Raw genomic sequence first — 27,422 nt, 5'->3', positions numbered from 1 at the left:
GATGTTCAGCCTCTCTGTGCATGTTACTTTGCAGTTTAGAGTTACAATGAGCATTTTATCCTCAAAAAGCTTGATATGAGTAGCTTTCCACCAGCAACCATCCTTCATGCTGCTGGAGGTTGCCTGTGTGAGTCCTGAGGAAGGAGAGCAGAGCATGAATCTCTCGTGTAGGGAGAACTGCAGGGGAACATTTCACAGAATCACAGAGGCTGGAAAAGCCCTCCAAGATCAAGGCCAACCATTCCCCAGCACTGCCAAGGCCACCACTAAGCCATGTCCCTAAGTGCCACATCCACACACTTCTGATCATTTCCAGGGATGATGATTCCATCACTTCAGCTGTAGCTTTCTTGTTGGTCCTCTGAGTTTGGAAGCTGAGCCATTCCACTCCTCCCCTTTTGGAAGGGAAGCATTTTTTGGGAAGCTGGACCCCCCCAGTCTGGCTATTACCCCTGGGGAGAGATTGCTGTAAGGAGACAGTGTCCTGCTGCTCCCAGTCCCCAGGCACCTCCTGCATGAGTTTATCCTTTTTATTTAGTTTTTTTTGGAAAAAAGTAAAACATTTCTTTACTCTTTTCTTTTTAGTGGCAGTTTGGCTTTTTTAATTTTCTCCCACCCACAGATCAGGTTGCAGCTGTGGGATACTGCGGGTCAGGAACGTTTCCGTAGCCTCATTCCCAGTTACATCCGTGACTCTGCTGCTGCTGTAGTAGTTTACGATATCACAAGTAGGTATTTTGCACTGGGTTTGACCTTTTTTCTTATTTTTCTTGCTTGTTTGACTGATTTTGTTAGGTACGGTTGCAATTATGGGACACAGCAGGTCAAGAGCGGTTCAGGAGCTTGATTCCTAGCTACATTCGTGACTCCACTGTTGCAGTTGTTGTTTATGATATCACAAGTGAGTGGGGGGAATTCTGCATTTCTAATACTCTGCCCTTTTCATCCTCTAGCTTAGCTTTGCATGTCCTCTCACATCATCTGCTTGGGCTTCATCCTGGCATGACAAAAACGTGGTTTCTTTGCTTGTCTTACACAAGCCCCGTGGTTGCTGCTGTTGTAATGTATAAAATGTCTCACAAACACCTTTTTAACCCTTCCCTACCCTATTTTCTCCAGTCCTGCCTGCTCTCGTTGCACTCTTCCATCTGCCTTTTGGTCATAACATCACCTGTGACTTTCGGTCCTCGTGTCTGTTGGTATCTGAATTCTCAGTTTGGAGACTTTTGTAGCTTGCTCCACTTCATTCACCCTCCCCCAGCAAACGAAATCTGGGCACGGGCTGGCGGGGAGAACGCATTAACATCACATTTTCCTTGGAATCAGCCAGTCTCACATGCTGCAAGATGTAAAACTTACCACTAAGCCCTTACCCTTTAACAATTGCTCTTTCATTTCTTACTAAGGTATGTACATTTTTGTCAACTAAAATATTAGTGCTTCTTCAGCCCTGCTCCTTCTGTCCCTCCCCTCAGTCCAGACACCCCTTAACTTACCGGTTCCTGCATTGACAAAGAGCAGAAATTCTATTTTAGGGGAACTAAACCTTCAGACAATTTCAGTTCTAAACCAGAACTGACTCAGAACAATGGCCTAATTCTACACAAATGCTTGAGTTCTTGTCCTTTGATTTATATATACTAGAAGATTACAGCCAGGAATAGAGGCTTTACCTGGAAAAGATCTAATTGTTAAAAATGGCACTTTCCTTTGAGCTAAAATTATAGGTTAGCTGTGAACTCTGAATTTTTTCCTGACCCAGCAAATTCAATATTGGCAAGCAGTAAAGAGAATTAAAACTGGCAAGTGATCAAGTCTTGGCTGTCTAGCACACAATATATTACTTTGCAGTAGAAGCCATTAAAAAAAATAAAAAATCAATACTTTTCAAGAACTGCTGCAGAGGCCCCCCCTTTTTAAGTACTGGAACTTCTTTGGCTGCTCAGATGCTCTTTGTGTCACTAACTGGCAAATGCTGAGCTCTGTGGCAGCTTCCCTCCAACTCCCTTTTCCCTGTGGGATGCAACTTCTCAAGCACCCCACAGTCTGGAATTCTTACCTTGCAGCTTTTAAGGATGTAGTATTAAGTGCCTGTGAAGAGGTTAAATTTCTGCTTCTGGTTTTATGCAAAGATTTAGAAATCGTTTTGAAGGCGAGTGTTCAGTGCCACGGGAGTTGCTGCTGTGTTGTATAACCCTGGGATTCCCTAGAGAAAATAAAAAGTGATTGATTCAAGCGTACAAAACGCAAGGCTCGGATTGAGGATTTTGAGCAGCAGTGGAACTGCAGGAACCTCTGTAGGTGCACAAGCCATGATCAGTGTAGAGTGCAAAAATTAATCCCCACTCCCTATAGAAAATACGCTGAACTAAAAAATAAGGAGCCAAAACACAGTGATAAGACTTTTCATTTTAGGTGCTGTCAAAACCAAATTCTAGATGGACTCGGTTCCCTCCGTGGCTTTGAACCCACCTGTAATGAATGAAGCACTTGCCCTTCTGAAATTAAGGCCAGAGCATCCGTAGCCTTTAGTGGGGGAGATTCAGGGTTTCACTCGCTGATTCTTCATCACCCTCTTCCGCCGACTCCACAGAATATGAAGCTTTTCTTTCCGAGTTCAGATGTATTTCCTGGTGAGCTGTGAGGGACACCTGCAGTGATAACCCTCTCCACTGTTCTCTGATAGATGTAAACTCCTTCCAGCAAACCACAAAGTGGATCGATGATGTCAGAACGGAACGGGGCAGCGATGTCATCATCATGCTGGTGGGAAATAAAACAGATCTAGCAGATAAGAGGTATGGAGGAATAATCCAGCTTTCAGATGCTTTTCTTACTCTGCTGCTGATAACTCTTATTTTAAGGAGTATATTTAAATGTATTTTTTTTCTGGAGGTGGCTGTGACTAGAGAAATTTCAATTTTAAACCCTCTTTCTTTTGGCTAAGCCATATTTCCATCACAGTGCTGTGAATGAGTTGAAAAACCATCACCAACTTGCACAGATGTCAGGAGAGAAGGGATTGTTGCCTACAGCTCACACCAGTGAATGAATATATTGGTTACAAATATTTGTTTTTGATAATGTTCTGCTTAATGGGTGGAACACATATCCAGGGAAAAGCGGGACAGAATTCCTCCCATATGCAATGGTTACACCTGGAGTTAAAACATTTGTTTTGATTATTATTTTTGGACTGTGGTTGCTAATTGTTCAGACATAAAAGCACAGCTTCCTGGACAGGGACTTGGGGGTGAACACTTGGCTGTTCTGCTGGAATGCTGAGTTCTGCTTTGGGAGCCAGGTATGCCATGGAAGTGAAGTGATGATACCTCTCAGCAGCTGTACATTCCATGCAGGAAAAAAAAACCTTTAAGTGCTTTCAGGTAAAGCACTTAGAGGTTTGGGATTTTTTTTTAAGGTGTGATAAATCTTAGTTATTAAGGTATTTGTCCAGGTTTGGGTTTTTTTTTATCCTAACTCAGTGTTTTCTTCCCCAGACAAGTGTCCATTGAGGAAGGAGAAAGGAAAGCCAAAGAGTTGAATGTAATGTTCATTGAAACTAGTGCAAAAGCAGGATACAATGTAAAACAGGTGAGTGGCTGCTGTTCACACACCCTTGTGGGAGGAGCACTTCCGTGGATCTTGGGAAGCCTTGGCAGAGGGAGCCAGTGGGAATTGTAGTCCATACGCAGCAAACAACACCTCAGAGCTGAATTGTTGGCTGAGGTTCTGAAGGATCTCTGACCTTGCATCACATGATTTGGGACTTCCTTCCCCTTAAATAACAGAGGAGTTATGGAAGAAGCTTTGTGAGTACAGAATCACACCTTCCTGGGTTTTTGATAATCCAGATTTGCTGTTTAGACTGACAGTGAGACACCAAGTTGGGGAAGCACAGGTCTGAGGACTGTTTGTGATTCCGTTTCACTGAACGAACCACTGAAGGAGGAGCATGATGGCTCAGAATGCTTCCAGTGCACAGGGAGACAGAGCAACTGCTGTTCCCACTCTGTTGGAAAGCACTGGAAGTGCCAGAAAATGTTTCTGGACAGCCAGAGCTCCATGTCCAAAACATCTACTATTTCTAGTAGGTGATGAGTTGCTTTTGAATTGGGGAAAGCAGTGAAAGGTCTTTTGAACTGATGAGACTGCAGAAAAATGAGGGTTTATGTCCCGAGATGAGCTGTGGCTCTTTAAATTCAGACCTGGAGAAGACATAAATTCATGGGTGTCTAAATTCACATGTGGAATGCTGTGTTAGCTCCCTGTCCCTCAGGAACAGAAGGAGCTGGAGCTGCTGCAGAGAGTCCAGAGGAGGCCCCGGAGCTGCTCCAGGGCTGGAGCCCCTCTGCTCTGGAGCCAGGCTGGGAGAGCTGGGGGTGCTCACCTGGAGAGGAGAAGGCTCCAGGGAGAGCTCAGAGCCCCTTGCAGGGCCTAAAGGGGCTCCAGGAGAGCTGGAGAGGGGCTGAGGACAAGGCCTGGAGGGACAGGACACAGGGAATGGCTTCCTACTGCCAGAGGGCAGGGATGGGTGGGATATTGGGAAGGAATTGTTCACTGTGAGGGAGGTGAGGCCCTGGCACAGGGTGTCCAGAGCAGCTGTGGCTACCCCTGGATCCCTGGAAGTGTCCAAGGCCAGGCTGGACAGGGCTTAGAGCAGCCTGGGACAGTGAAAAGTGTCTCTGCCCATGGCAGGGGTGGCACTGGATGAGCTTTAAGGTCCCTTCCAGCCCAAACCATTCTTTATTTATGGATGACATTCCATGTATATATTATATATGTAGTTGCACAAATGGTTTCTATGCAGAAGGGTACCAGGAGTAATAAAATAAGATTATAAACCACTTCATGTTCTAGACAGGACTAAAGAGTCTGCTATTAAAATGTCCCTTGACTTTGTCTCTAAGTAGCAAAATGATTCCCTATATAATGGGATAATTATAGCAGTGTTAACTCAGAGCTGTTTCACTGCATTACCCACCATGGACGTGTTGGCTTCCAGGGTCCCCCAATTATCCTGCCACAACAGAGGCTGCCTTGTAATTAAGGTTTGGATTCTGTGCTGCAGTCCTTAATGAGTGCTTAGACCTGGGGGTGTGCACTGAGAGCAGTTGCCTCACTGAGAGGAGTGATGATGATGATGATGAAGGTCTACACTCCTTCTTTCCTTGAGGGCGTTTCTGTGCCCTGCCACATTTCCAGAGGTTCTTTAGCCAAGCTTGTGAGGGAGTTGTGGCTATAAGGGCCAGCTTGGAGCCCTGAGGATTTGATGGTGTGCAAAGACATGAGTGGATATTCAAAAAGAATTAAAAATGGATTTTTCCTAGAGGTTTTGATCCATGTGTTGCAGGTGTGGACTGGGATGCTCAAGGATTTCAAAGCTATTCTATATTCTAGAATACTTGTAACTCTCATTTTTATTAGTTTAACAAGTAGCTGTTTAAGCAGTTATCAAAGGATAAGACTTTTAATACCACCACTTAGTTCCCTGTTTCCTTGCAGCTTCTCTATTAAATTGTGTGAATTTATTTTAGCAACATAACAATAAATTCTCTCCCAGTGAAATGGGAAAGTACAACTGCAGAATGGATCCCCTTCCCATAACCTGTGTAAAATCCTTAATAAGCTGAATGCAAATTTGACCTTCCCATAACTGATAACTTCTCTCCACAATATATTCTGATCCTGCAGAACAATCACTGCCTAAGTTAATTTTCATACAGAATTTTCATCCAGAAACAGCTGAATTTCCTGTCCTGCTTGGGGAGGGAATGGCTGTGACTTTTCCGGCTGCTCCTCATCAGTGGGAATCCAGGGGACTTTTGTCCTTGGGTGCTGCTTTTAGCTTCTGGTTCATCCTTTTCTGCTGGAAGGCAGCACAGATGAGAGGGAAGGGCACTACTTCCAGGTCTGTGCTCCCTGCAGCTGTCCTGCAGATCCAGAGGGCCTGGCTTTGTGCTGGGACCCAGCAGGTGAGATGCTCTGTACTTCCAACAGCAGCTATTCCAGTGCCAGAATCTTCCACCAGCAAAGCAGCAGAGGGGACCGTGCTGCTGCCAGGCTTTTTCTGCTGTTCCCTGGGGAATGGGAAAGGGGAGAGCTCTGAGAATGGCACCTCAGTGCTGAGTGCTGTTGGATCTGCAACTGCAGAGCTGTTTGCAGTCCCCAAGGTCCTTCTGGCTTAGGGCAGGCGGTCTCAAAGGAAAAATGAGTGGATATTAGGGAATAAGAGTGGTCGTAGTGTTAGTGTGGGGTTAAACCGATGCAGCAGGGGGGAAAAGATTGCCTTTTGGATCCCACAAAGACTGACTGCCAGGGGAGCCTTAAGCTGGAGAAGAGAAGTAGATAGCTTTCTCCTTTTAATGCAGAGAATTGTAGTCTCTGATTCATTCTGCCAGCCCTGAATAAGCTTTCAAAGACTTTGCGATTCCTGCTCTGTCTCAGCAGTCTGTATTTCAGGGAATCTTATTGTTAGTCTGTGGATTTCATGCCCAGAATATGTCAGGGTTCATTTTGCTGTCTTGTAGAAAGAGAGGGGAGGGAGAGCCCTTGGGTTCCTCCCTCCAGCAGTACCTGGCACGCTCCACACTGGCCCTGGAAGAGATGAATGTGGTCTTTGGCAGAAGAACTTTCTCACGGCAGCAGCTCTCTGAGCACAGCCCCTCTCTAACCCTGTTCTCACAGAGCTGGGCTTTTTCTCCTGTCTTCTGATTCTTATCCATCTGATGGGCAAGAATTATCCTCAGAGTTGCAGAGAATGAGAATTAGGGAAAGATTTTTGTTTGCCTTGCACTGGGGAACAGGTTTCTTACCCAGCTTTTCCATCTGGCCAGTGATCCTCCTGTCCTTTCCATATTGCTGCTGGAGTGTGGCTGAACACTCGTTTGTGCCTGCAGTCCTTTGTGACCCTGATCTGTTGGGATTTATTGGCTGGAGTAGCAGAAAAGGCACAGTTTGGCAAATGACTTGAAACTGATGGTGAGAGATGAGGCTTTTTTCCAGAGTTTTTATCAGGAAGCAGATTGCAGAGTTGAATTCTGAAAGAGAGTTTGTGTGGCTTTTAGTCTTTCAGCTGCTGCATTTAACTCCCGCCTTGGGAAAAAAAGTCCTGGATGCTCATCAATACTTGTGTTTTTATACCCACACAAACATTTAAACATGTACATGTGTGTACAGACACACACTGGCTCGGGGCTGACAGCACCAGGAAGCTTGGAGGGCCCTGTGGGAAGGCTGCTTTCCAACCATCAGGAAGTTTCCCTAATTGGATTTATTCACATATGCTGGGGCTGATAAGCAGAAGGTTAATAAGAAATAAAGTTGATTTTTCTTAGTTGCCAAATTCCTATTTTTAGTCTGATAATTTAGGAGAGAAATACTGCTAAAAGCATCATTTTATTCCTGGTCTTAATGTAAAGAAAGGATTACTGTATTTTAAACAGCCTTTCTGTCAGCAGTGTGGTTTAAATGCAGGAATTCCAGTTGGTTCCATCAGCTGAGGATTTTTTGGAGGTTCCTCACCCTCCTTCTGTGTGGGCATTCCTGCTGTTGGTTTAGGTAGAGTTTAGCATCTGGAATTTTGTTACTTCCTGGCTGGCCTATGAGGATTTCCCTGAGGTTTTCAGGGAGGCTGGAAGGTCCAGGTTAATGGCAAAGGTTCCCAGAAACACAGAGGGTGGCGTACTAAGCTTTTTTTACTTCGGAATTACTGGCTGAAATTAGGGAGTTACATCAAGTTCCGACTTCTCAGACTTGTCCTTGGCTCAGTGTGTGCCAGATTCCTGCCAAGAACGATCCCAGACAGACCTGGGGGCTTGCTCATGGTGAGCTTGGAGGGGGCTCACAAGGCAACAAATTCGTCTCAGCTGTCTGCAGCATCATTGGGACACTGGCAGCCGAAGTGGGGAAAGCCCTTGGGCAGGGACCCACAGGGCTTGTACCCACATTCCTGGTGTAAACAGGCTGGCAGTGGCTTGGCTGGGTTTTCTGTGGAAAGTGGGTCACTGGGAATAAGTGGTTTAGCTTTGTGTCATTTGAGGAGAGGCAGGAAAACGTGCAGTAATGGAACACAACACGCCAGGCCTGACGTCAGACCCGCAGCACGCGATCCGGGACTCCCGCGCGGCTCCAGGGATGCAGTGGGAACACGTGATGGATGGAGAGCATCCTGTGCAGGGGGGGACAGGCAGCTGAATGCAGGGGAATACTTCTGCATTAATAGTGGGCACATCTGTAAGATCCTCACCCAGAGAGAGGGCTGAGGAAAAGCCGTGTGCTGGGAATTACGGGTCTGAACCTCAGTGGCAGATGTAGGAAATGCAGGAGAAGGAATTGGTCCCATTTCATCTCGCCTCTTTCAAGGAGGAGGAGAGTTTGGAGATCAGACCTTGCTGGGAAACTGGAGGTGGTGTTCAAGTGAGAGGCTTTGGATGCATTTATTCTGTGCTTTATGCTCTGAATGTGGACGTAGGATAACCATGGAGTGGGCACCAAAAGATGAGGATTAGGTTTGGGCGCATTCCTTTGTTTCATAGGAGCCTGAGGCACAGATAAGTGAGGCTTGGAAGAAATCCATTCCATACATCCCATTTTTTGGTGCTCTTCCACATGTGTCAGCTCAGCTGATGTGGTGACAGGCTCCTGGATGGTGTGTTTGCCTCCATCAGCGTGTCCATGCTCCTCTGTAATCCTCTGGGGAGCTGTGAAAATCAAATTCCCACCTGCCATAGGGAAGGTTGTTGGGGTCCATGGACATCCATGGCAGGTGTGAGGTGAAATGCTGGATCCCACCCATCCTATTTACAGAGACAGTGCAGGAGGTTTGCTGCTCGCAGCTGCCTGATCTCCACTAACAAGAGCTGTGCTCTGCCCTTTTCTAGGAATAAAGGTTATATTTGGTGTCAGGATTTTGGAGCTGAGCAGTGTAAATAGTGCTGGGGGATGTGTTGAATCATTGTTTGAACTGTCTCAGCCGGGGGGAGCTGTTGTTTTCATCTGTTCCCTGTGTGGTTCTTTGCAGCTTTTCCGACGCGTGGCAGCTGCCTTGCCTGGGATGGAAAGCACACAAGACAAAAGTAGAGAAGACAGTATCCTTTCTGTGCCTGTGCCAGGCGTTCCCCTGGACAGGAAAATCTGCTGCAGCCCCCGCTCAGCTCGTGGACATCCCAAAAAGAGGGGGAATAGGGCAAGTAACCTTCGAGCTGAGGAAGGAGGATTGGTGGGTTGGAAGGCTGGGAGCAGGGGTGTTGAGGGTGGAGGCAGCAGGGGAAGGAATGGTGATCCAGAAGGATTCTTTGCTTGGCATTAGAACGTGTGGAAAGTGGGAGAAAACAGCTGCAAAGAGGTCTGAGCAAAAACCCCTGTGGCTCTTGCAGATCTGACTGACGGAATCCAAAACAAAACTGTCCTGGAAGGGACCTCTGAAGGCCCCTTCTCTGACTCTCCTGCTCAAAGCAGGACTCCCAAACGGAGCCAGTTTGTCCAGGTCACATTCAGGGAAACTTGGGAAATCTCCAAGGATGGAGGTCCCATAACCTCCCAGGGCAGCCTGTCACAGCCTGGACCCCAGGCAGCATCTCTGTGGAAGGGAGAGAGACAACTCAACTGATAGGATCGGTCTCAGCCAAGGGAAAGCAAGGTGGCATGAGGGATGGAGAAGGCTTGAAAAGCAGTATGGCTACACTGGAATCACTGACCTGGCCAGGTGGGTGTGCTTGGAATAGCAGCTTTTCCAGGGTTGTTAGTTTTATTTGTAGAAGGGATCATGGAGCTGGTAAATAGGGGAGAAATTGTGCCTTCGAGGAAGGAAGTCCCAGGAACTGTGGGAGTGGGACAAGCCTGGCACCAAAATTCTATGAGAGCATTTGATGCATGGGGAGAAAAAGGATTTGGGAAGCTGGGGATTGCAGCTGCTGAGGCACAAGCTTTGTGTGACAAGGACTTGAGTGATAAGAGATATTTCATTATGCAGGTCCCCGAAAGGTTAATGAGCAACAATCTTTATTCATTGGGGGAGTGTAGAGTGCAGGGGCTGTGGCAGAGAGTTTGATCACCAGTCTCTAAATGGGAGTGCATTTGGGGCACTGGGAATTGGGCATTCTGCAGCCTGCAGATAGCAGGGATGGATAGGATCCTCTCCCGGGCAGCTGCATTAGGATTAACAGGGCCACTTCTGCAAAACATGGAGGGTTCAAGGATCTTGACCCATTCATGCTCTGAGATGAAGCTGGCAAGGCTCATGTCAAGCATCTCCAGCTTAAACACACTTCAAGGTTTAAATCAGCCAAATGGACCAAACATTGGAGATGAATTGCTGGTCTTCTGTCTCCATTTCCATGTTTATTTTCTCCAAACCTCTTTAAAAAGCAACTTCAACCCCCTAAAGGAATAAGCTGGAAGTACCAGCTGTGTGATCTCTTTGCCTCTGTGTTCTCTGATAAGGGCAGCGCTGGAGACTTGTGGTGAACAGCTCTGAGCTGGGGATTAGCATTCAAAGCTTTCCCTCCTGGGGAAGGCTCCGGGAGGCTGTAGCTGTAGGGCATCCGCCGGGAATTCGAGTGCTGCAGAGGGAGTCGCTTATCACAGGCAGGTTGTGAGCAGCCAGCTCTGCAGTGACCTTGTGGGACATCAGCTGTCACTGGAAGGGGGAATTCAGGCTGGTGGCAGGGCTTTGCTGGCTGCTGGGGGGAGCAGAGAGGTTGAGCAAGGATTGGTGGGGAGGTCAGGATGGCACAGCCAGAGCAATGTGCGTGGTGCCCAGGAAGTGGTGGAACCCCCACTCTCAGAGGGATTTAAATGTGTGTTAAATTTAAAGTGTGGAAGTGGCACTTGGGCACATGAGATACTGGTGGCCTTGGCGGTGCTGGGGAAGCAGGTAGACTTGAAGATCTCAGCAGGCTCTTCCAACCTGAATGATTCTGTGGTTCTGCAGAGGTGGTGATTAGACCCTTCAGTGTATCCATGCATCTTAAATTCCCACAGCAAGAGATCAGTGGGATTGCTGGGAAGAGACAAGCATGGGGGTCTGACATCGTTTCTGCTGCAAATTTAATGTGCTGGTGCCAGGGGAGGAGAGGCAGGTGAGAAACCTTCGGTTTGGAGCTGGTCTTTCTGAGCATTTCAATGGTAAGCACTGAAAATGCCATTCAAACTCCTGCTCTTGGTAGGGAAACAGAGTTGGAGATCTGTTTGCCTTAACTTCCTCCTTCCAGTGATTGACATAAAACTGGAAAAGCCTCAAGAGCAGCCTGTCAGTGAAGGAGGCTGTTCCTGCTAATACCATGTGGCTTCCACCTTTCTCCAGAGCATCACTGCTTTCCCTCCCTGTCCTCTTCATTGACTGCAGTGTGAATATTGGCTTGAACCTTCCCCTTTCCGTAATAACGTATCGCAGTTCATCATCGCTGGCTGTCTCGTGGAGATGATCTTTAGCTTCACAAGCACACCCCCCCCACACACACAAACACACACCAACAAAATGTCAGTGTCTTCATTATTTATAAGAAAAAAAAAAAAAGCCAAAATATTCCACCGTATTCTAGGTATAACTTTAAAAAAAAAAAAAGAAAAAAAAACAAAAGCAAAAAAAAGAAAAAAATCCAAACAAAAAAATAGGTACAATTTCTTAATATTTGTTCCTTTTTTAATATGTTATGGTATTGCACTTTGAAATGATGGCAACTGAGTAAGTTTGGAATTGGACCCAGACGAGATGTATGTGCAGAAGAAGGCTTGTAAATCTGACCCATTGGATTTCTCTCAGAAACTGGGAATGCATAGACAGCAGGCGGAATCACGGGGGGAGGCGGCAGATGCCGAGGGTTAAACGCTTATCCTTGATAATTAAACAGAAATTAACCCCAAGCTCTTAATTGCGTTGAGCAGAGCGAGTCTGCCTGGTGTCCAGACCCAGGCTGGCTTTAGCAGGGGTTTGACACTCCCGGCTGCTGGAGCTGGGAATTCTTGCCAAGGCAGTGGGGACACATTTCCAAGGAGGCATTGCTGGGAAATACGGACGGGCTCTTAGGGATGAGTGGCTTCTGGAGGATTTGGGGGGGAAGGGAAGGTTGGATGTGCATTAGCAAAACACTTGCAGGAAACAGGGAAATAATGTTTCGAGTGCAAAATGAGTTTTCAGAGCTTTTTTTTTTTTTTTTTTTCTTTTTTAAGTAGAACACCAATGAAGTGAATTATTACTGCCCAAGAGATGGGAACGTAATGGTTCAGCTGTTTGGAGGAGAAAGCATTTTGCTACTTTGTTTTTTTAGGGGAAATACTGAAATCAGGACTGGCACTAAAACCTGCCAAAGCCGACTGAAACCTTGGAAATTTGGGAGAAAGAGGGAAGAGCAGCTGGCTGCCCCAGCAGAGGGGGAATGACACCCGCTTTTCCAGAGCGCGGGCATAAGTCAGTGGGGAAGGGGTGTTTACTTTGATCCTACAGAATCCTAGTTGGGACATCTTAGATGGAAAGGGAGGGACTTGAGTAGGATGGAAACCAACTTCTGATTATGCAGATTTATGCCTTTATTTTTTAGCTCTTTTTTTTTTTTTTTTTTTATGTTCAGTCTTCCAGGTTGGTTTAGTTTGGTTCTCTAGAGCTGTATAGTTTGGTTACATAATTAGTAATTTAGTTTTCTACGGAATTAGGCTCACAATTAACCCTTTTTCCTTTGATATTTATTTCTCGGCTTTGATTTTTTTACTCCTTTCAGTGCTGATTTTGTTGTTTTCCTTTGGCTGAGGAATCTGTGTAGAGCTTTGCTGATGTTGCGAGATGTAGCTACCCGAGAAACACGGAATGGAACACACTAGAAGTGCACCCTTTTAATCTTTACTAGTCATTGTGAAGTTGCTGTGTAAGTTAATAAACACAATTGTAAATACATTGTTTGCTGGGCGACTCTGGCCGAGTTACAGTGCAGGAAGGAATTCTCGAGTCTGTGTTGCGATTGTGAATTAAATGGACAATTGCAAGGGAATATTCAGGCTCCTCCTTGGTTCTCTTCTGCCCCTCTCTCTACCATCTAAAATAACCACCTGGGGGAGAGGAAGGGAATCATCCTCACCACCACTTTCCCCAGGAAGCGGGCATAAAAGAGTTGGAATTCTTCATTCCTGAGGTGAATGCCAGGCTCATGCCCTGCCCTGGGTTTCTAGCAACTCTGCACAACAATAACGTAAAGGCAGAACGAGATGTAAAAGTGCTTTTCTAATGCAATATTAAAGGCGAATTTTTTTGACGTGGCATGTCTTGAAATAAACATCAATGATATGTGACAAAGGATCATTCTTTATTTAAAAGAAACTCTCTGGGGGAAGGAAACCTGGCTGCTTTTCCTTTGTTGTACTGTTCTTAACCGTGCTGAAATGCTTCATCCTGCTGCTTTTTCCTTTGCTTTGGTTTGCTTTTTTCTCCTTTGGTTCTCTGTCCAGCTTCTGTTGGTCCCCATTTGGCTGTTCCCCACAAGCACATCCTTTATTTTTTTTCCTTGCTTCTGATAGAACCAGCCCCCTCTGCTTCCCACAGTCCCAAGCTTTAAGCACTGGATTTAAGGAGCTGGCTTAGCCCATACGGGCTGTGACGGACTAGCAGCCTGGATGCTTTTCCTGGAAGACCTGAGAGCAGGTTTGTCCAGAACTCACTGGAAACAAAGGTCTGGAGAGCAGCGTTCCCACAGCTCCGTGTTCAGCACGGCCAGGGGGCTGCAGGAGCACAGACGAGGCCCCTGGGGCTGCTCAGCACAGCCAGGTACGTTCAGTGCATGTCCTTGCCGATAGCCTGTGCTTAACGTGACCGCAGGGCTCAGTCCTGTCCTCGTCCCAGTTCTCCAGAGGAAGCACACTTCCAAGGTGAGCACAGGAGCAGCGTGCTCTTCAGATTCATTTTATTTTGGTTTATGGTTTTTTGTTTTTTTGTTTGTTTTTTTTTTTCACCATCCGCCTGTCAGGTTTTAGATTTTAATTTTCTTTTACTCCGTGGACGTGGCCAGTGGAACCATGGGAACAGATGTTTTTAATGCTGATTTCTGTGTGGTTTTTTTGAGTGAAGGTCTCGGCTCTGTTTCTTTTCTCCTCCCTGCTCTGGCTTGCTCGTTGTACAGTCCATCATGCAGCTATTCCATGCCTCACGTTTTGTCTTGATAAAAGTAGTTGAAGAAATTGTGTAAGGGGGAAAAAAAAGGTTCCTTTTCTTCATGTTGGAATGTCACTGGTACCTCAGCTCTGTTTGATAATATGAACCAACAACAAGAGAACAAATCCTTAGTGCTTGAACTAAATAAATACCTGTCTTATTGGAAAGCTCTGGGTCTCTTCTCTCAGCACGTCCAGCGCAGCGCAGGCGGGAGGTGCAGCTCCTCACGGGGGGCTGGAGGAGGCAGGAGGCTTTTGTGAGGGCAGGAGGAAGAATTTTGGGGGGCTCTGTGCCAGGGGGAAGGTGGTGCAGGGGTGTGTTTGCTGTTGCTGCGGTGTCTCTGCCATTGTTTCCAGCGCCCGAGGAGCGATGCCGGGGACGGAGCCCGGCCTCTGCCGGCTGCAGCTGTGCCTTTCTGCTCCTTTCCCGCTCCTTGCATCCAGCTCTGCTCCCTTCCCAAAGGCACCTTGGGCGGCCTCACTACTGCCTCAGCTTCCCTGGGACACGGGTGCACCAAGCCCAGCTTCCCTGAGGAGGATCCTCCTCAAGCCTCCTTCTTGCTGGAGATGGCAGCCAGGTCTGCGGGGTCGGGGAGGTGAGTAACAGATGCTCTTTGGTGAGTTACCCTTTGTTTTCCTGAAGGAGAGAATCGTGGAACCACAGCATGGTTGGGTTGGAAGGGACCTTAAAGGCCATCCAGTGCCACCCACTGCTGAGGGTAGGGACACCTTCCACTAGCCCAGGTTCCTCCAAGCCCCATCCAACCTGGGCAGTAGAGAAGGGGAATTACCTGGATTTGGTGTGTGCCCAAACCTTGGTCTCTTGGTCAAGCTCTTCACTGATAAAAGGACCACGAATAAATTGGTCAGGAACCTGGAACATAGTGGTGGTGATGTGCTGGAATTAGGGATGTGGGAAGAGTCGTGGTGGGGGGGACGAGTTCCTGAAGAAGGTTCTTGTTGTCACTGGGGGGAGCTTCGGTTCCTTGCAGCTGGCACCTCCAGCTCCTGTCCTAGGGGGGAGCCTCTGGAAACACCGCGTTCACCTCCTGGGTTCCTCCTGGCTGCTGCCGTGGGTAGCCTTGGGACTCCCACCTCCCTCTGGTACCCCAATTCCCAGCTTCCCTCTGGTGAAGGGGTCTGGATTAAACTGCAAAGCCAGGGCTGCCATGGAGCAGGGAATGGGCGGGGGGCACCCACCAGCTCCAGAGGGTGCTCCTGGCTGCAGTGGCTCAAGCTCCGGCTCCAAAATCCAAGAGGGAGAGTCTGGCTCGGGTTGGAGGGCACCAATGGCTTCTTTGCTTGCTGGTGGGATCAGCCCTGATTTTTCCAGGCTGGAGGAGCCACAGTATCCACCTGGCGGCATCTGCAGAGCTGCTGCAGCAGCCAAGCCGTCTCCTCACTGCAGTTCTGCTTCCAGCTCCCGAATACTCAGCAAACCGAAACGCCAGGGCTCTCCCTACCTGCTGCAGCAGCACCTTTTTCCATGCTGGGCATGTCCCAGCTCCGAAGGAAGATAAATGGGGTGGGCAGGCTGCGGCACAGGCTGCCAGCGCTCCCGCAGTCAGGGAAGCAGCTGCAAACACCCGGACCTCGGAGCAGCATCTCCCTCCCATCTGCGCTGCCTCCTCCTCTGCTGCTCTCCTGCTGCCTGAGCCGGCCTTTCCAGGCTTGCTGGGCTTGGGGTTTCACCAATGGAATTGTTTCTTCAGCAGTTTAAGGGATTTTTCATCAATTGGCAAAAATACCGATTTTATTTTCCCCCTTCTTCAACCATTTTTTCCCCCTCCCCACCCTGGTCCGAGCACATGCTAAGGTCAAACGTGGCTTTTTATAAAATATTTAGGATCCTCCTGTAGGAGCAGAATGGAGCTGACTGCCCAGGTCGATGCTGGAAAGGCCAGGCTTGGGCGTGTCGGGAGTTAAACGCCTGTGGAATTGCAGCTCTGCCCTTCCCAGGAGGATAAGGCATTGGGAAGGGCTGGAAGCAGCTGGGTGATGATGCTCCTGCTGCCCCACAGCTCTGCCCTGCTGGGTTGGGAGGGAGGGTTGCTGTTTCCCAATCGAATTTTCCAGGCTTGCCACCTGTTTCCGAGGGTTTGGATATAAATTAGAGCCATTTTGAGTGCTCGCTGTCGGCCACCCGGAGAGCACGTCTGGAACGAGGATGTTATTAAAGGCTTGATTAAAGTTATTGCTAATTAAAGCACTGAAGTGTCTTTCCCACAGCCAGTGGGTCCTCGGATTCAGGGCAGGGAAGGGAGAAAATGGGATTTATTTATGCTCTCAGTGCTGGTGGTTTGGCACTGACCTTTCCTGCATTTATCCCAGCTTGGGAAAGGGGGCTGGATGGAAATGGGAGGTTTGATATTGGCATTTCCTGAGCTGCTTGATTTCCAGAGAGGTGGGTTTGGATCACAGCGAGGGCCACGTGGCCCCCAGCTGATTCCCCTGCCACGGGATACTGTGGGGTTCATTTTCCAGGCAGTTTGAGGGTATGATGGGCATTAATGGCTTGTGCCTGCTCCTTTCTGCGGATCCCGTTTTTCCGAGGGGTTTTGGAGTTGTTCTGAGCTTTGCTCCGTGTTTGGAGCTTCAGCAGCTCTCCCTGCTGGGAGAGAGGAGTGCTGCGAGCCTGGATTGGAGCTGGGAACGGAGCAGGTCAGCCCTGACCTCTGTCCCTCAGCACTCCTTGTCCCTCTGATCCTACCCAGCGCCTCTCAGTCAGCACCACGAGCTCCTGGGAAGCCCCTCCCGAGTGGAGCAGACCAAGCCAGGTACTTCTGTGGGCTGTGGTTCTATTGTTTGTGCTTCCAAAATAATTTATATTATATTTAATTGCTCCTTCATTTAGCTCCCTAGTGCAGGGCCTGCCTGCCAACAGCTGTTCCCATCGGCAGTGTGAAGACCCCGGGAATTGCTGCTGGAGGCACATGCTGGTCCTGCACTGTCCTTGCCTGGATTGTTCCGTGTCCCTGGATCTCTGGGAGACCAGCACAGCAGAAGGGAAGCAGGAACAGTTTCAGGATGTCCAGGTACTGCAGGGATGAGGAGCATGGGTGTCTGAGCTCGGGAAAAGGAGCTTTTGCAAGTCAGCAGCTGGACGTGGCATGGGAAGGACAGACAGTTTCTGGTCATGTTGCAATTGGTAACAAGTTTCCGGATTGTTCCATTTCCCAGTGTGTCTCACCTGGGATTATGCACCTTGATCAGTGAATTATAAAATGGATATTGGATTAGTAAATTCGATATTAGAGTAAAATTCTTCCCTGTGAGGGTGGTGAGGGCCTGGCACAGGTTGCCCAGAAAAGCTTCAAATATCCCATCTAATGCTACCCTCTGGCAGTAGGAAGCCATTCCCTGTGTCCTGTCCCTCCATGCCTTGTCCCCAGTCCCTCTCCAGCTCTCCTGGAGCCCCTTCAGGCCCTGCAAGGGGCTCTGAGCTCTCCCTGGAGCCTTCTCCTCTCCAGGTGAGCACCCCCAGCTCTCCCAGCCTGGCTCCAGAGCAGAGGGGCTCCAGCCCTGGAGCAGCTCTGGGGCCTCCTCTGGACTCTGCAGCAGCTCCAGCTCCTTGTGCTGCTGGCCCCAGGGCTGGGGCAGCTCTGCAGGTGGGGTCTCACCTCAGCTCAGGGGCAGAGGGGCACAATCCCCCTCTCCTGGTGCCCACACTGGGGGATCAGCCCAGCACGTGGGGATTTTGGGATGCCAGCACACGCAGCTGGGACGTGTCACAGGTTGGACATGATGACAGTGGCCCCGTGTCACGGGAGTTGTTTCATTCCCGTGCCCACCCCTGCAGCAGGAGTAGCTGTGGGTGCTGGATCAGCGGCCCAGGAGTGGCGGTGCCATGGGGAGGTGCCAGTGAGTGAGCACTGCAGCTGGATCCTTCTCTTCTCCAGCCCTTGGGAGCTGGGGTCTGTGCTGGAATCAACAGAGGGATGGAGGGGCTGCATCCCTGGCTCAGAAGCTGGGAGCCAGGTGTGGGTCCTGCTTTGCACAGGAGACAGAACCAGGGATTCTGTTCAGCCCCCTCAAGGCCCCAGGCAGGGCTGCCAGTGCCTGACCCTGATCCGAGCTCTTCTCAAGGAGTTGCCTCATCCTGTGGATCCGTGATGCAAAGGAAGGAGCTGCTCTGCCAGTACACGGCAGTGCTTCTCTTGCCCAGGAGCAGGATTTTTGGGGCAGCTTTGTCCCTTCTCTGTCTCTTTGGGCCCACTGTGCCACACCCAGAAGCTGGAGGTGCGCACCCAGAGCTCCCACTTGGAAAGGGAGGGAGGCAGAGGGGAGCTGGTGACATCCCCAGGCAGCTCTCCAGGGGGACACAATCCTCCCCACGCCCAGAGGTGGCCAAGGCTGAGCACTCCCTCCTCATCCTTACTCACCCAGAGGCCAGGGCTGGTTTTTTGCTGCCTTTATTAGACTTCAAAGAGGTTTTTTCGTATTTTTTTTTCTCTTTCCAGGAGCGGGTGCGCAGCAGGAGGGAGGCAGGGAATGCAGGAGAGGATGAGGATGGTGTGTTGGGATATCCCAATCCCCCAGTGGGCACAGGGATGAGCTGACCCAAGACTCTAAAGGCAGGAAGGAACAGGCTGGGGTGCTGGTGTCACTGGTGGTTTTCTATGCAGCTGTGGGGTTTGTAATTCCTAAATTCAACGTCAGTCATTCCAGGATACCATCCTGGCTCTAGGGGTGACACTTGGCAACTGTTCCTCGCCTCTTCCATTGCCCAAACAAAACCCTGAGCTGCTGCTTGTCCCCTGGCTTGACTGTGTGTCCCCCTCAATCCCAAATCCCTGCTGTGAAGATCCCGGCTTGGCTGCCAGAAAGGCTCCCTGGTCCCCAGGGAGAGCTGCCCTTCTCCCCCTCCCAAAAATCAGGGTGAAACTGAGGATGCTGTGTGCTCCTCTCATTTGGCTGGAGAGGTTGGGATATTCCCTGGGCTCTTCATGGCCTAGTTCCCAAAGGTTTAACTCCAGTTCCTGAGGGCTTTGCACCATTTCTCCAACTTGGCCATGCCCAGGGGACAAGTGCGAGTTGGAAAGGAGTGGAATCCTGCAAATGTTTTCATCCTCCTAAATCTTTTACCCACCTCTTGAGCATCCCTGTGCTTTGCCCTGTGTCAGCTCCTGCTCTGATGCTGGAGCCTCTCCCAAAACAAAGCCCTTAAAAAGCCTCTGCATTGTGGGGTTCACCCAGCCAAAAAAACACCCAGTCAATTCCTCCCAAATTAAGTGTACCCCTTGCTCCCAAACCCAGTATTTCTGCAGCCAGCTCCCTGTGGAGATTTGGGGTGGGGAAGCTCTGCCAACAGCCCCAGCAGCTGCCCGGGCCCTCTGCCGATGGGAATCGGATGCTGTGGGGTTCTGGAGCGGGTTTTGGGTGGGCTCTGAAGCACTTGAGCGTTATTTAATGCAGGAGCCGGGGCTGGGAGTGCGGCATGTGCGGGAGTCTGTCCCCAGGGTGTTCTGGGGAGGCTGAAGGGGGCTCAGGACAGGTTCCAAGGCGGGGCTGGGGAGCAGAGCGGGGCTGTGGCCCAGCCTGGTGGCCGCTAAAACCAGCACGGCATCCACATGAAGGAGCCCAGGGCGGCGCCGGTGGCAGCCCCTGCCAGCAGCCCCAGAGCCATCTGGTCCCCGGAGACACGGTAGGGATCCTCGCGCACGATGACGTGGGTCACCCCGGGAGCTGCCAGGGAAAAGGGGCCATGAATGCCGGGGGGAACGGCCTCGGGCACCCCCCGGGGCCACCGGGCCACCCACCTCCGTACTGGTGGCCGTAGTGGCCGGAGCTGATGTAGGCGGCCTGGTGGGAGTCCAGGGGCACCGTCTGGTAGTAGTCGTCATCGTAGGGGTCGTACACGTGCACCTGCAGCCGCGGGTGAGGCGTCAATTTGGGGGCTATGGCTCCCTCAGGTGGGGAATCCGAACGGGCCCAAGGGCTGGGGGCAGCCTGTGCTCGGGTCACCCTGACTCTGCCCCTTCCTTGGCATCTTACCTGTGTCCCTGCCTCCTTAACTCTGCTCCCATTCCCTCCACCTGTCCCTGTCACCTTAGCTGTGCCCTGTCACCTTAACTGAGTCCCCGTTCCCCTTAACTGTGTCCCTATAACCTGAACATTGTCCCTGTCATCTTAGCTGTGTTCCTGTCACCTCAACTCTGCCCCAATTCCCCTTAACCATGTCCCTGTCACCTCAACTCTGCTCCTATTGCCTCTAACTGTCCCTGTCACCTTAACTGTGTCCTTGTCTCCTTACCTGTGTCCCCATAACCCCGTGTCCCTGTCACCTCAACTCTACTGCCATCACCCTCCACCAGTGCGCAGGGTCCCCGTGGCTCTGTCACCCACCATCAGTGGGCATCCAACCCCTCCCACCTGTGGCTCTGGGGACTTTACTCCCTGCGCCCTGAGGATGCACAGTGGCTGTTGGGTAACCTCTCCCTGCCCAAATCCCACATCCCCTGCCAGGATGGTGTCCCTGCTCAGGGGGACGAAGCCTCACCGGGGTGGATTTAGCCTCCAGCACGGCCATCTTCCAAGCACTGCAAACAAAACAGAGGCACTCATTTCTAGTGGGTGCTGGAGGGGTGGGAACTGTCCCCTTCCTCCCCACGGGGACCTGGATGTGGCCATGAGGCCAGCACTATTCTTTAATTCCCTGTTAGTGAGTGCTGGGCTAACAGTTGGGATTGGGAATGTGCTGGGAGGTACCTGACACCGCAGGGACGGGCACAGGGCAGTCTCTGAGAATGGCCCTGGCTAAAACAAGGGCAGGCAGGAAAATGACACCTAAATTTGGGGGAAAGAGCACATAATGGATGAAATTCCACTCAGCTGAGGCCAAGCTCAGTTGATGAAGTTCTGCTTGGCCACAGCTGAACGTTTCCCCCTATCCAATTCAGCTGAAGGTCTGCCACTTCTAAATTTTAAATTTTTTGTTTTAAAACAATCAATTTTTATAAAAAATAAAATTATTTTTAAAATATAATTTTTAGTTTCTTTTAGGAATAAATAGAAGTGGAACAGTGCTAAAAAGGGCAGTTTGCCTCAAGCCAGTGAGCGCTTCACATTCAGACTTTTTATTTCCAAACAGTGATGAAAACCCTTCTCCATCAGGCCAAGAGGAGATTTCTTATCCATAAGGAAAGTCCCCCATCAGGAGACCGACTGCTTAAAACCAGCTGCTTTTGGCTCTGGATTATATTCAGTGAGAACCCCAGATCTCCTCCTGCACCTTTTGCCCTGCAAGTGTGTTTGAGAACACAGGCTGGGGGCAGGTTTAGCCAAGGGTGGCATGTGGTGGGAGCGGGGCAGGGCTCTCCTGCAGCCCAGGCTCTTTCCAGGCTGGGATAATTGGGATGGAAAAGTCGCTTACACGGCGTCATCCTCGCTCTCAGCACACAGCGTGGTCTTGGAGCCGTCCCGCAGCACCACGGTCAGCAGGCAGTCCCGGCTCCTCCCCTCGGGCGGCTGCACATCTGGGAAGGGAAAGGGTGGAAGGATGGGGTGAGATCCAGCCTCACCAAGGAGCTGCCCCAGAGACCCTCCCCGGGCTCCAAATTCCCCCATGCACAAGAGCTGGTGGGTTTAGTTTTGGCTCCATCTCCGTGTGGAGGATGCGGTCGGGCTCTTACAGGTTAAAAGCCAACACAAGGAATGAGCTGATGGGCAGAAACCTCCACCCCCATGGAAAGGCAGCAAACTGCCAAAAATCTGCTCGAGGCCACGAGGTCAAGCTGCCTTTGCTTTGAACTTGCCACAGTGCACCCAAATTTTGTAGGAACAGGAGATGCTCATTGCTGGAGTGGGATCGTGAGCTCAAGCAAGAGCAAAATCTTAAATCCATGAGGCTGTTGTGTCTTTCCTTGCTCCGCAAGCTTGGCAGGACCCTCTGGTGAGCACAAAGCTGTGGGATTGTGCTCCCACCGCTGCTCCCAGCCCGAGAAAGGCGCTTTGTGTGGCGCCGTGGGCTGCGGGGCCCAGCCAAGCTGCTGCTTTGTTCCCCTTGTTTGTGCGAGACGTGAGCGATGAGTCAGGGCCGTGGGATCCTGTTTGTTATGAGCGCAAACCAGGAGGAGAGTTCCTCCTTCCTTCCTTTCTTCCTTCCCCCAGGAAAAGCAATGGCAGAGACGATCCAGCATCTCCTGCCTGGGAACGAGGAGGGGTGAATGAGGCAGCCTGGGTTATTTTGGGGAGATGCTGGATGTGCACGGGTGGAGTATTGTTTCAGAGGGGTACAGCCACGTGCGGGATGGGGTTGGGAACGCGGGGCTCGGGAGCAGTGGCTCGGCTCACCTTTGCACTCGCGGCCGATCCGCACGTCCCGGCAACTGTACTTGATGTGGATCCGGCCGTCCATGTCCCGCTGCGTCTCATCGTGGTAGTAAACCAGGCTGCCATCCAGGTAGAGGACGAACCAGTTCCTCTTCCAGCGGCGCAGGATGGAGCCTGGTGGGACAGGGAGCAGGTGAAGGACCCCGGTGGGACACGGCTGGTGTGCTCACAAGACCCGATCTCATCCCCCGTACTTGGATCCCTCCGGCTCCCGTGAGCCGCCGCATCCCACAGGATACCTGTGCCTGGCACGAGCATCCGGGGCAGCGTGACCAGGTGGCTTTACATGGGAAAAGGCTGCCAAAAAAGCCATCAGGCCATTGGGTGCTGCCCCGCTGAGCGCATGGGAGCGGATCCAGCTCCGGACGTGGAGCCGAGTGTGTTTTTGTGGCAGGCAGCCCCTCTCTCCATTTATGTAAATCCGTGAGCGGCTGAGCCGCAATCTCCCCGCTGCCATGGATTACCCGCCCGCCTCGGGGCTCCTCGTGTCCCCCACACCCCACCTTGTCTCAGCAAACTTCTCTGGGTGTTTTTGGAGGAGCTCCCAACCTGCAAAGCTCAAGGGTGGCACTTACTCTGTCGCCAAAGCCAACCGCTCTTCACCAGCGCCATGGCTGCCGCGGGCTTCGCCGGATCTGCCGGGCCGGGAAGAATAATGGGGTTAAAATAGCAGCTCCTGCCTCGCCCCTGGCTCTGCCCATGGCTCCCACCTCCCCACAGCCTCCGGGGGCCAAGTGGGCTGGGGATTCACCCTTGTTGCTCCTGGTATTTTTGGGGGATGAGCTCAGCGCCCGGGTTAATCGGGGTTAGGCAGACGCGGGATTTCGTCATCTGGGAAACATCGCGAAGGAGGCACTCCGGCCACCTTCCTTTCTGCCTTTAATCTCGTTGGGATTTAAGGGATTATCGTCCCGTGGAGGTAAGTGGAGAAATCCGGGCCACGTATGAAAACAGCCACTGCCTCCCCACAGCCCCGGTAACTTTCCATGCTAAACGACACCTACACTTGTTTATTTTCCCTGCCTCGATGGAAATTAGTCCTTAATAAAGCCATGAAGTCATCACTCCCCAGGTCCCTGAGCAGAGCAAACACCCCAGGGACTGGCAGGAGCAGTTCCCTGGCCACGGCCCCCATCTGCACCCATCAGCTGGGAATCCCAGCTCCCAGTGATGGGCACCCTGGGGTGGCCTCCAGGATCTCCCACCACCTCTGGGGGGCACAGCAGGGCACAAACAACCCCCCACCCCCCCCAGTACCTCTGTGCCTGCGTGACCGAGTGCCCGAATCCCTGAGGATCCAGGTCCCTATGGAGTTTGCAGTCCCGGTCCCATCTCCCGGACTGCCATATCCCCGGCAAATCGCATGGATACCCCCATCCCCTGGCACCCTCATCCTCCTGCCCTGGCACCCCCAGGTACCCCCATCCCTCTGCACTCACATGCCTGTGCCACCCTCATCCCGCTCTGCTCACAACCCCTGGTACCCTCATCCCTCGTCCCCTGGCATCTTTTTCCCCTCCGTACCCACGTTTTGTGGCACGGTTTCTGCCCCCTCAGGAGCCCGCAGCTCCGATCCCCGCTCCCCCCGGCACTCTCCCTGTCCCGGTGCCCCCTCCCCGGTGCCCCCCAGCCCCCCGAAGTCTCCCCGCGCATCCCTCACCGGGCGGAGGCGGCGGTGCCCGCTGCGGGATGCGCTGCGCTCCGCTCCCGCCGCCCGGCTCTGCCCGCCCGCGCGGCTCGCCGGGAGCTGTAGTCCGGCAGCAGCATCCCCAAGTGCCGGCCGCCGGGAAAAGCCCCGATTTCCAGCGCTTTAGCCCGAAAAAGCCGCTCCCGGCGCCTGCGCGGCGGGGATGCTGCCGAGCTGCTGCCGCCGGGATGCCCGTGCTTGATCCAGCGGCTCCGGTCCTCGCTTTATCCTCAAATCCACCCCTTTCCTCCGGACGCGGTGCACATCCAGCAGTGCGGGTGCCCTTGGGAGAGGGCTCAGCCACAACAGGACCCCCGAATTCGGGGGTCGCACCGAGCTGGGCACGGGGAGGTGATGCCTGAGGGGTGCAGGATTATCCTCCGGTGCTGGGAATGGGTCTGAGGAGGCGTTTCATGGCAAGAAGCAGAAATCAGGAACAACTCAAGTTTTAAGCACCAAAGTGCTCGTCTGAAATAAATTTCCAAGTGGAGTAAGCAATCCTCTGGGTCAAAATTAATCCCTGTCCTGGCTCCTGTCAGAATGAGAACCGTCCCGGGCTCTGGGACATGAGGTTGGATTATTTGGGGAAGTCAAGACACAAGTCAGGTGACAGCTGAGGCTGGGCTGTTAATAAAATGATGTTTATTGAGCACATGGCAACGCTGAATATTAAAAATAAATAAATTCTATTCCAGCACCTTGTTCAGTGTGAAGCCCTTTCCCCTCCTCTCCCTCCAGCGCTGGCTTTACTGTGGCAAACAGCAGAAGGAACTAAATGAATCCAGCAGCCCTGGGTGATCCCAAAGGAGTTAAATTGGAATCACCCCCTCGGCCAGGCCACACTCCCAGCCTTGTGCATCCCCACTGTGCTGGTTATGGGGCTGCAAAACGTCCTGCTGGTGCTGAATATTCCCAAAATCAGGGAAATTATTTGGAATCTGGCTGGGCCAGAGACTTTGTCCTGCAATGAAAGAAGTTCCATTAGGAAGGGATTTGGGCCAGAATTTGGATTTATCCTGAGTTATCTACTGCTATTGGGTTGCCTCTCCATACAGACACGTGGAATTAATTGTCAAAACTTTTCCATTGTGGTTTTCCTCTTGAAAAGGAAATGGTGCTGGTGTGGGATTTGGGGGGCTTGGACTATTATTTGTAAACTGGGGTGGGTTGTTTTCTTTTAATGTGAAATAGGAGAAATTTGGGGCATGCTGGGTGGAAATGATGACCCAGAGAGCCAGGAATTATTTCCAGCCAGCAAAAGGAGAGGATGCCATGTGGGAATACACTCTGTCCCTCGCTCAGAAGAGCCAGATCCTGGATTTACCCCCCTTTTTCCATAGCAATTGGGCGCTGATTAATAAAATCTATGAACTTCGGTGCCTCCTGGTTTGTTTTTCCTCCAGCTCTGCCTGCAGTGGCTCGTGCCTGGTGGGGACCTTCCCCACCCCAGCCACAGCCTTGGGTTTTGGGTAGGAAACAAAGAAATTTCGAAACTCTTCCCACGTCTCAGGAAATCCATGTCTTCCACAGGAGGTCTCCCCAGATTTCATGGTGCTGTGGAGACAGAAGCTCTGAGGGTTCAGAGCTGAACCTGGGGACAGCTGCAGGTGACACGGCCAGCATTTGGTGTTCCTGTCATCCCCACTCTCGGGACAGGTCGGCACCTGGTTAAATCCTCCTCAGATCCCTCCTTTTCCTGTAGCTGGGCGTGTTCCATCCGTGCCGCTGGAATCCTGCAGGAGAAACACACGAGGAGAAATGTTCCCTTTTGGCGTGTTTTTCACCCCCTCCACACCCATCCCAGGGTGGGTTTTTCACTGTTTGTCCCTTTGTGAAAAGCAGAGCTCACAAATTTAAAAATTCTCTTTAGAATTTCTAAAAGTTTAATAAGAGGATAAAAAGGGACAATGTTCCATCAGCCAAAGAACACACCGGTAGATCAAGACAGTGTTATCTATATACTGTTACATTACCGAGGTCTATACATATTTATGTGTTTCATACATTATTCAAACATTCTTGGGAGTTTTGGATGTTGCAGAAGCTCTTTTGTTTGGCCTTACATGCTGACTTATCTGCATGACATCCTGTAGATCAGGTCAATATATTTTATTCCTTCATCCTGTTGGTTCGCACTTCCCTGAAAACGAGGAGTTAACAAGTTCTTCTCCAACTCTGGTTTGTGTCACTGTTATCACTTGGAGAGGTCAGTCAGCAGATGCGGGGAAAAACAACCTAATTGCTTCACACCTCTCCCTTAGTTACATAGAAGCATTTTAACATTTGGTGTTTTGCTATGGCTGGCAATACAATGCATTTATCACACCACTGTTTGTATAAGCTGTTTCTATATGTACGGTACATACATGGCTATAATACATTCATCACACGACTATTTCTGTGAGCTATAGGGTGCAAAGCTAATAGACAGTGTTACACTAATGAGCAGCTAAAAGGAGTCACAAATTGTACCAGATCCAAATCCTTCTGGTCAATAACAACATGTGAAGGCTAATACAGAAATACAAAAGGCAGTGTCGTGTTGTTATTTTTAACACATCTTGTTACCCCATCCCTATACCCCGATTCCCAAGGGAGGCGTTCCACATCCATGGCTCAGGAAACACAATTTACAGCGTGAATCTCCGCCGAAAATAAAGCAGCAAAACACACGGAACAGCAGCCAGTGTTGTGAAGGGTCTGGGCTGGGGGGAGTGCCCTGCTCGTGTCAGTCCCTGAGTGAAGACCCACAGGAATTCTCCATCTCTTCCCCAAACACTCCTTTCCTGCCCTAGCCGGGGTGAGGGGCTGCTTTGGGCGCGAGGGGAAGGACGGGGCAGAGCCCCATGGGCAGCGGCAGGCACGGCCGGGCCCCGCGGCTCCCCGCTCCCCTCCCGCCGCCGGCCCGCGGGCCTGCGCTCGCCAGCCGACCCGGGAGGGGTCTCCGGAGCCGGGACCAGATCCCGGATGGCCGTGGAGCCCCACCTGAAATATCCCGGTGGGATTCCCGTAGCGGCCTTCCGCCTCCCATCGGCCTTCTCGGACTACAACTCCCGTCATGCATCGCTAAACTACAACTCCCGCCATGCCCGACGGCTCTACCTCCCCGCCGTACTACACCTCCCAGCATGCCCCGCGGCAGTCCGGGGCCTGTCGCCTTGTGTCCTTCCCCCGCCTGCCGCGCGGACTACACTACCCCTGATCCTTCGCGAGAGGCGGCCAGCGACGGGCCGCGGCGGCTGCGCGCGGGGCATGCCGGGAGCTGTAG

General features: G+C 51.2%; 2 protein-coding genes across 5 annotated transcripts in view; one reads left to right on the top strand and one right to left on the bottom strand.

Annotated features, from left to right (window-relative positions):
- RAB6A (RAB6A, member RAS oncogene family) overlaps nt 1–13,285 on the top strand; it is a 41,430-nt gene extending 28,145 nt beyond the window's left edge. Inside the window, exons 4-8 of one of the 2 annotated variants that reach the window (XM_058829272.1) lie at nt 796–901; nt 2,687–2,798; nt 3,501–3,594; nt 9,023–9,089; nt 11,214–13,285. In XM_058829272.1, the coding sequence (XP_058685255.1) occupies nt 796–901; nt 2,687–2,798; nt 3,501–3,594; nt 9,023–9,089; nt 11,214–11,278 (444 nt within the window). In that variant the 3' untranslated portion in view covers nt 11,279–13,285. Of the gene's footprint in view, nt 1–622; nt 729–795; nt 902–2,686; nt 2,799–3,500; nt 3,595–9,022; nt 9,090–11,213 lie in introns of both variants that reach the window. The other variant, XM_058829262.1, reaches the window with a different exon arrangement.
- Nucleotides 12,128–27,236, bottom strand: PLEKHB1 (pleckstrin homology domain containing B1). 3 transcript variants are annotated; one of them, XM_058829300.1, is made up of 10 exons: nt 27,140–27,236; nt 25,819–25,887; nt 25,591–25,708; nt 24,128–25,115; nt 23,043–23,102; nt 22,429–22,581; nt 21,509–21,611; nt 20,636–20,675; nt 19,896–20,001; nt 12,128–19,821 (listed from the first exon to the last, which is right to left on the bottom strand). In XM_058829300.1, the coding sequence occupies exons 5-10, from the start codon at nt 23,077–23,079 to the stop codon at nt 19,685–19,687; spliced, it is 576 nt and encodes a 191-aa protein (XP_058685283.1). In that variant the 5' UTR covers nt 23,080–23,102; nt 24,128–25,115; nt 25,591–25,708; nt 25,819–25,887; nt 27,140–27,236; the 3' UTR covers nt 12,128–19,684. The 3 variants fall into 3 exon arrangements, with proteins under 3 accessions (XP_058685283.1, XP_058685275.1, XP_058685267.1); XM_058829292.1 differs by having other exon boundaries at nt 25,591–25,887; XM_058829284.1 differs by having other exon boundaries at nt 24,128–25,887.
- Nucleotides 27,237–27,422: the final 186 nt, after the last annotated feature.

The sequence above is a fragment of the Poecile atricapillus genome, chromosome 1 (assembly GCF_030490865.1).
Source record: "Poecile atricapillus isolate bPoeAtr1 chromosome 1, bPoeAtr1.hap1, whole genome shotgun sequence".
Lineage (NCBI taxonomy): Eukaryota > Metazoa > Chordata > Aves > Passeriformes > Paridae > Poecile > Poecile atricapillus.
The sequence above is the reverse complement of the archived record's forward strand: the minus strand, read 5'-3'. Positions and strand labels throughout refer to the sequence as shown.